This window comes from Glycine soja, chromosome 1 (genome assembly GCF_004193775.1).
Source record: "Glycine soja cultivar W05 chromosome 1, ASM419377v2, whole genome shotgun sequence".
NCBI classification, from domain to species: domain Eukaryota; kingdom Viridiplantae; phylum Streptophyta; class Magnoliopsida; order Fabales; family Fabaceae; genus Glycine; species Glycine soja.
In genome coordinates this window covers 51960905-51968899 of record NC_041002.1, presented here as the reverse complement: position 1 = coordinate 51968899, position 7995 = coordinate 51960905, and the positions used below count along the sequence as shown (strand labels likewise).

The 7995-nt window shown below is 34.6% G+C and overlaps 1 protein-coding gene across 1 annotated transcript; it reads left to right on the top strand.

Annotated features, from left to right (window-relative positions):
* The first annotated feature begins 4338 nt into the window (after positions 1-4338).
* On the top strand, positions 4339-5806 carry LOC114420946 (BES1/BZR1 homolog protein 2-like). Its single transcript, XM_028386668.1, has 2 exons — positions 4339-4740; positions 4823-5806. The coding sequence occupies exons 1-2, from the start codon at positions 4516-4518 to the stop codon at positions 5522-5524; spliced, it is 927 nt and encodes a 308-aa protein (XP_028242469.1). The 5' UTR covers positions 4339-4515; the 3' UTR covers positions 5525-5806.
* The last annotated feature ends 2189 nt before the right edge of the window (positions 5807-7995 follow it).

Here is a 7995-nt window from a genome sequence, read left to right as displayed (position 1 = left end):
TCTTATTTATTTAGTTTGGGTACTTTATCAATAATTTTTCACGAGTTTTGTAACTATTGTTTTAAAAATATTAAATAATATATTTATTAAAAACACGAAAAATTATATTGATAATAACAAATACAATCATAATTTCTATAAAAAATACTCATTTTTAATTCTGTATCCAATGTCTTAAAACACTTATTAACATTTTCCAATATTTATCACTGTTGCCATCATTAATGCTTTCAGAGACATTACGTGTTTCTTGAATTACAAGTTTTACTTTTAGTCAAGATTCGGAAAATAAATAATTATAATGGCAAAAGTTGAAGAATACTTGGAACTTGGAAGTAGTAGTACTATTTTATAATAAGTAGCTTTAATCGCGTATTCTTTCATATTTTTTAGTTCGATATATTAAAATAGTAGTATCTTTTAATAAAATGAAAATTTACTAAATGGAGAATATCTTTTGTAATACAGAATATTCATATTTCTTCTAAACTGGAGTCCCTATATACTCATTATTTCTAGTTGATGTAGAGCTTGGAATTTTTTCGACAATTTCAATAACAAACATCAAACATTAATATCAACTATTTATTACACGATTTTTTTAATGACAGAAAAGTCTAGTTTTAATTAGAATATAAAAAATATGTAAAATGGTTTTTCTAATTCTAAAATTCAAGCTGGTGTGCATTAATAATTCTAAGGTGAGAGACGTTATTAACACGGAAAGAAGCTTTGAAGTTTTAAAAACTAGACTTGAGGGAACATGGCAGAAGAGTCAAAGCAGCAGTAGCGGATGTAAGATTCGAGTGAGGACAAATTATTCTGAAAAATAATTTGTATACACAAAAATGAGAAAAAAAATTCAAATATGTATAATTTTATTTTAATAAAATTCAAACATATTTATTTAGAAGTCAGAAAATTCAAAATATAAAATATAAGATTTGAAAAAATAAATAAAAATAAGATGGTGTATTTATTCATCCTTAATAAAGCATAGGGCGGCACTGAGTCAAAGGGAGTTCAGAAATGTGGTGTGAGTGTACTGTACCATGAAAAGAATGGATTCCTCTTAGGGTGGGACCGCATTCTCGTGTTACTTACAGACACACCACACCTATGCACTCCACTTGACACGTCAAAGGTGGTCCCCCCCACCCCACCCACGCTGTTCCTTTCTTTATTATGGGTTTCTGTGTCGCACGTGTGGAGCCGACTGGATGGGCCCACGCACCTCTCACTTGGTTGTTTGTCCGTATCTGTGCCCCTTCCAACTAAACATCACGTCACGTCAGACCAATCTCCAATTACCGGAGAAGCAGAACGGGGCATGTTCCCAATCATCAACTTCTACTCTTCTTAATTCATGTGTGCCTATACCTTACCCCCTACTATTATTAACTTTGCATAATTCAATGCCCAACCCTTCCTTCTTCACTGTCACCAATTCCGCAAACGTTTTCTTTTATATTCGTAAAATAAAATCCATCTTAATCACTTATATAATTATAGCCTAATCAACATTAATTCATCTCACCCCTTTTGCTCTCATAGCTTAATGTTTGCACGACTTATTTGTGAGTTTTCATCATCAAGTTTATAAAGTCTGATAATCAAACTTATTTATTTAAGGATAAATACTTCAAAATTTGAATAGTTAACAAATTGATCTCAAAATGAAAAATTTAAATTTTGTTTTTCAATGTAAAAAAATGCGACATATTAATTTATTATGTAGACAATTTAATGATAGTTTGATTCTTAAATTTTGTAATTTAATATAAAATTTAACATTAAAACTTAATAACAAAATCAATTCAAAGAACTAATGTTATATTTTTATACGTTCAGTGACTAAATTTATATTTTTTTATCTTTTAAAAATTAATTTATTACACTTTAATTTGATTATTTATTCTTTATTTAAAATAAGTGAGTTTTGTTATGCACTATTAATGAGTTTTGTTTAAATAACTGTTATTAATATTCTTTTAATGACAACTATTTAACTATTATTTTGAGTTATTTGTTCATCAAGACTGCGTTTCGTTATTAAATATTCAGAGTATACGGTTTGGGAGAATTATATCCATCCAACAGGATGCATGAACCTTTAGCACGGGTGTAGGACCATGTCAATGCTATCCCTGTAGTATGAACTGGTGTGCAATTATGGGGAGGTATTTACGTGTCCCATTTCACGTGTCAACATTTTTAAATTTATTCTAAATTCAAATTTATACTTATTCCGTATGATCGATCATAAATATTTGATAAAATTATAAATTTAGTCCTCTAATTTATCTTCAGTTTTAGATTTGATTCTCCAATAATTTAACTCATGAATTTGATCCTTTTATTTTTTGTAAAATCGTGTAATGTTGGTCCCTCAGACCACACAATTAGACGTTTACCATTACAGATGAATGTTGATTGTCATGTGTCACATTCTTATTGAATGATGATTGTCATGTGTCATATTTTCATCTTTCATGGGATGGACATCTAATTAAACACGTGACAGTCATCATCTAATAAGAACGTGACCCGTGTTCATTAATGTCATTTGTTAACGATTAATATCCAATTATAGTATGAAAGATTAATATTATGCAATTTTACCAAATAAAAGAACTCAATTCGTAAATTAAATTATTGAAGTAAAAAAATATAATTTTGCCTAAATAGTTTTTGTTTACAAATATGTCTTGCGATCGTGCACTTTTGGGTCTGCCAATATTAATTGAAACTAATTGGCAATGATGTAGATACTTATATATATCTCCGAGACCCATTTTGGGGTGGTTCTGCTGTGCATCTTTATCTATCTCCATTTCATCACTCAACGAATCTAATTTGCATGTGTGGGCTGCAACTTACTTTGACCGGTCGTGTTATTTTTTTGTTACCTAAGAATTAAAAATAAATATAACTTTTTTTATAATAATTTACATATTTTATTTAATCAATTAAATTAGATAGATTGATCCGTGGTGTAATTACTCGGTACAAGCAAGTTTTGTTGCTTGGATTCGTTGGGAAAACAACAAACAATGTTTTACATGATACCTAGACTCGCAAATCATAAGAAATCTGTGTCAGTTTTACTGTGTAAATTTCGATTCTTCCATCAGTATATATTTTTTAACTGACACTAATGTCTGGAACATATTCTCTTTATAAGTATTTTCATTTTTTCTTTTGGTGACAGAGCTAGGTAGCTAGCTAGGGCATAGGGGCAGGGAGGGGGGGGCCCTGGTATTTGGTATGAGTCATGTGGCTAAGTCCTCGCCGCAGAAATGGACTGTGCTGTGGTATCCGTGATTGAGCTACAGCGCTACACTGTAAGGATGCTAATTGTTAACCAACAACAACAGGTCATGTGCCTTCCATGAAGGGAAGGTGCGTTAGGTCACCGATGCTATATTTCCTATTTCAACAAGCTTGATTTTTCTACGCCCTTGTGCCCACACTTTTTTGGAGCACACGGAAATTATATGAATTACAGGATGATTAGATGAATTCAATGTGCGTGTGACCAAAAATATCATAAGCTAGCTCTTTCAAATGGTCACCTAAATTTTCTTGCATTTACGATTTGATTACTTGCTTGCTTATCATACACAAAGTAGTACAACTTTATATATATATATATATATATATATATATATATATATATATATATATATAAGTTAATTGGCTAATGGTATGGGCTCTCCAACTAATTGTTCCCGCATCATTTTATATAAATTCATTAGTTATTGATTGACTAATACTACTACTATCCACACAAAATTACTACAAACTAAATATTAATAAATTCAAAGTTTGTCATTATTTATGTCATAAAAATTATCTGTACGTTTACATAATTTCATATTAATATTTCAATAGATATAAATATTTTTAAAAACATGCTATGAATACACTCACTGATAAAGTATACAAATACAATGTTCACTAAAACATTTTTTGTAAATATTATCCAACAAAAACAAGACATAATTAGTAGAGGATTGAATTCTTTCAGCATGTTGATTAGAATTCAATTTTTACTAATCACGTGATATCATGAAAAAAATGTTATAAGAAATAAAATTTAATGAAGTGATATATATATATATAAATAAATAAAGTACATGTGTTTTATGTCATATAGATTATAATACTACATTACATTTTTACTAATATTTTTGGATCAATTATTAGAGAATAGGAAAAAAAAAATAGCAGAAGTCTTTATTATATCATCCATTTGGCTGGAGTCCAATATCTTTTTTCTTAAAAAAGAAAAGGAAAAAGAAAATTAATGAAGTGAAAACTACGAGAGTGTGAAAAGGGAGGGAGAGAGAAGAGAAGAATCTAAAAAGGAAGCAACATTTCTATTTCCTCTTCTTCATCACTTGAATCCACCAAGTCCTTCTCCTCACACACATAAAAACAAATATCCTCCACTTCTTCTACCCCCAGCAGTAGAACAAGAGGTGCCGGAGCAAGTTTCGTCACGCCGGAACGATGACCGGCGGCGGATCCACGGGGAGGTTGCCGACGTGGAAGGAGAGAGAGAACAACAAGAGGAGAGAGAGAAGACGAAGAGCGATTGCAGCTAAGATCTACACTGGCCTTCGAGCCCAGGGGAACTACAAGCTTCCAAAGCACTGCGACAACAACGAGGTCCTGAAAGCTCTCTGCGCCGAAGCTGGCTGGATCGTGGAAGAAGATGGCACAACTTATCGAAAGGTTCCCCTCTATTTCTCAGATCCACTTTGTTTCTCGTTTCCTGATCTATAATTAACTTTGAATTATTGATGCTTACATACAGGGATGTAAGAGACCCACGAGTGAGATTGGAGGAACACCACTGAACTTAAGCGCGTGTTCTTCCATTCAGGCAAGTCCACAATCCTCGTCATACCCGAGTCCTGTACCATCCTACCATGCTAGCCCAACCTCTTCCTCGTTCCCAAGCCCCACGCGCATTGACGGAAACCACCCTTCTTCCTTTCTCATCCCATTCATCCGCAACATAACTTCCATCCCCGCCAACCTCCCTCCTCTCAGGATATCCAACAGCGCCCCCGTCACCCCACCTCTTTCTTCTCCCCGAAGCTCAAAGCGCAAGGCGGATTTCGACTCCCTCCGCCACCCTCTTTTTGCCACCTCCGCCCCGTCCAGCCCCACGCGCCGCCACCACGTTGCCACCTCCACCATCCCGGAGTGCGACGAGTCCGACGCCTCCACCGTGGACTCCGCCTCGGGCCGCTGGGTTAGTTTCCAGGTTCAGACGACGATGGTGGCTGCGGCGGCGGCTGCTCCTCCTTCGCCTACCTTTAACCTCATGAAGCCCGCGATGCAGCAGATCGCTGCCCAGGAAGGCATGCAGTGGGGTTCTGTTGCCGAGAGAGGCAGAGGAGGCTCCGATTTTGACTTCGAGAATGGCAGAGTGAAACCCTGGGAGGGTGAGAGAATACACGAGGTTGGAATGGATGATTTGGAGCTTACTCTAGGAGTTGGAAAGGCTTGATTTGATGATGCTATTGAAATCATCCCTTGCTTGGATCTGCTACTACCCTCAGGGCAATTGGTTCTTGTTATGCTTAATTTCTCTATATTTTTCCTTTTATGTGTACAGTTTTTCATTTATATAGCAGTTGTTAGGTGTTACATTACTTGGAATTTGACTTCATTGTAATGCCTTGTTAATTGTTGGAAAGGTTGCATTTGAAGCAATCTTTGTGCAAGTGTTTTGAGACTCTTCAATCTTGACTTACTAAGACCAGGGGAAACGAGGTCATATTCTTAATTATTCTTTGTTGCCGAGCATTCAAATTAGACTGTTTGAATTTGATATACTAAGATTGGGAAGCTCACTATATATCTCTCTCGAACATATCAGGTGACAACCTAAGAGGTGAGATAGAGATACTGACATGAGTTAATTGTGATAATTCATTTATGGTTGTATGGTGACTAATGCATTTTATTGGAGCATGCTATCTCCAACTCTACAAGCAAGCGTGTGTGCTTACACATTTTTAGTTATTTGCTTGGTTGAGCAGTCGTTGATCTTCCAGGTTTTCTCTATTCCTTATCTAAACTGCGGCATTTTTGTTTCAATGTAACCATTTAATGCTAAGTAAGCAGTTGTCAATAGAATGTGTCGTTCTTGTTGGAAATCCATGAGACTAGCTTGTGAGTTTTATGATCTCCTACTGCTGAGATACTTTGGAAGCAACTCTGATATGCTATTGATGATCTATGTCAACATTGTGATTTTGCCAGACGGGTAAATTAAGTGGGTTTTTAAGATCAACAGATATATTTATCCTCTATTTTATACAAAGTCTATTTTTCTGATGGAAGATCTTTTTCGATGAATCTCTTCTGTTCTTGTTTAATTCCCACCCTTCTCGGTAAGGACTGCATTCGGAGAATTTCATGTGCGAAGAAAAAAAAAAAAGATGTAGCAAAACTTGGGCAATGGGGTACAGAATAGAGAATAGAGAATAGAGCAAAACTTGGGGAGGGAGGCCGTGGCATCTCCTACAGTGTATAAGGTTCGCCACCCCAATTTGCATTGGTTTAAGGGGTATTATTTCTCATGGCATGATTCACAATGTTTTTAAGTTTTGAATTTGATATTCCGCTGCGTTTGTGTTAAATTATGATAAAGACTTGCTCTGTTTGAGGGAAAATTCTGTTTTCTTTGTCTATAGGACTAATTTCTTGCAATATAACTCTTCTATTCCGAAGAATAAGCCAAAAATATTAATAATTCGTTAAAAACTATTAATAATATACTATGTACTTTTATAACAATTATAAATTTGTAACAATTTGTTTTTTTTATCAATAGCTAAGATGCTTTTTTAACTGAACTTCTCACTTCTAAGAAACAAAATTAACGCATTAAAATGTTGTGATGATTCAAATAAACGAGAGTAGTTAAAGGTGATTACTTTCTATTTTGTTACTTGTTGAGTTGTCGTAAATAGTAGTTAGTTGGAGGTCAACGGTGTGGGCCTTATGCCACTCACTATAAATAGTCAATGTGTATTAGAGTTTGTTTTTGTTGTTGAATAGAAATTCTCATTCTATAATTCTTCACTTCTCTTTTCATATACAAAAAGTGCGAGTCTATGAGCTTTCTTTCTCAACAAATTACTATTCAGAGCTTCGATTTTAGACCTGAATCTTGGTGATTGCATGGTTGCTTCGAATGGCAATTTACTTGACAACCTTCATGTTCTTGATGACAAAAACTAGGAAAGATGGTGTGTAGAAAATAGTCTTTTTTTGGCTTTCAAAATATGACTGTAAATTGTGACAGTGAAGAATTGTTATCTAAGAGTTGATTGAAAAGCTCCACGTATGCCCAAAAAAGTAGCACACAAGGCAGCCAACAAAAATATTGCAAAGCCATGTTCTTGATACATCAATGTGTAGACTCGACCAAATTTGAGAAGATTGTCTTGGCTGCAATCATAAAAGAAGCACTATCATGATGGAGACAAGCTCAAGAAGGCGGCAATTTGAGCTGTTACATAATGAAAATCTTGATAAGATCACAGATTACTTTACAAGGGTGTTGAATCTCGCCAACCTAATGAAAGGATGTGGTGAAAAGATTTCGAATATAATGATCATTGAATAGGTGATGCGCACACTGTCCTAAGATTTAACCATATAGTGGGTGCAATTGAGGAGTCAAAGAACTTGGAAAACATGAAGATTGGAGAGCTTCAGGGATAATTAGAGGCACACGAACATAGGTTGAATGAGAGAAGCCTCGAAAAATATGTTGATTAGGCACATAAGTGGCAAATCAAAAGGAGGAAAGGAAAGAGAAATATTACAGTGGTGGTTGTGCTAGTGGCTAGACTATGAAAAAGGTGAATTCTCAAGTATAAGAAGGGGAGGAACAACTTGAAATAAAATGGGAAAGAAAAGATTTGACAAGAAGAAGATTTAGTGTTATAATTTTCAGTAGGGAAA

Excerpts from the sequence above, each read along its gene's own strand:
- LOC114420946 (XM_028386668.1), top strand. The coding sequence starts at position 4,516 with ATGACCGGCGGCGGATCCACGGGGAGGTTGCCGACGTGGAAGGAGAGA. Across the intron at positions 4,741-4,822 it reads ATGGCACAACTTATCGAAAG|GGATGTAAGAGACCCACGAG; the intron begins GTTCCCCTCTAT and ends GCTTACATACAG.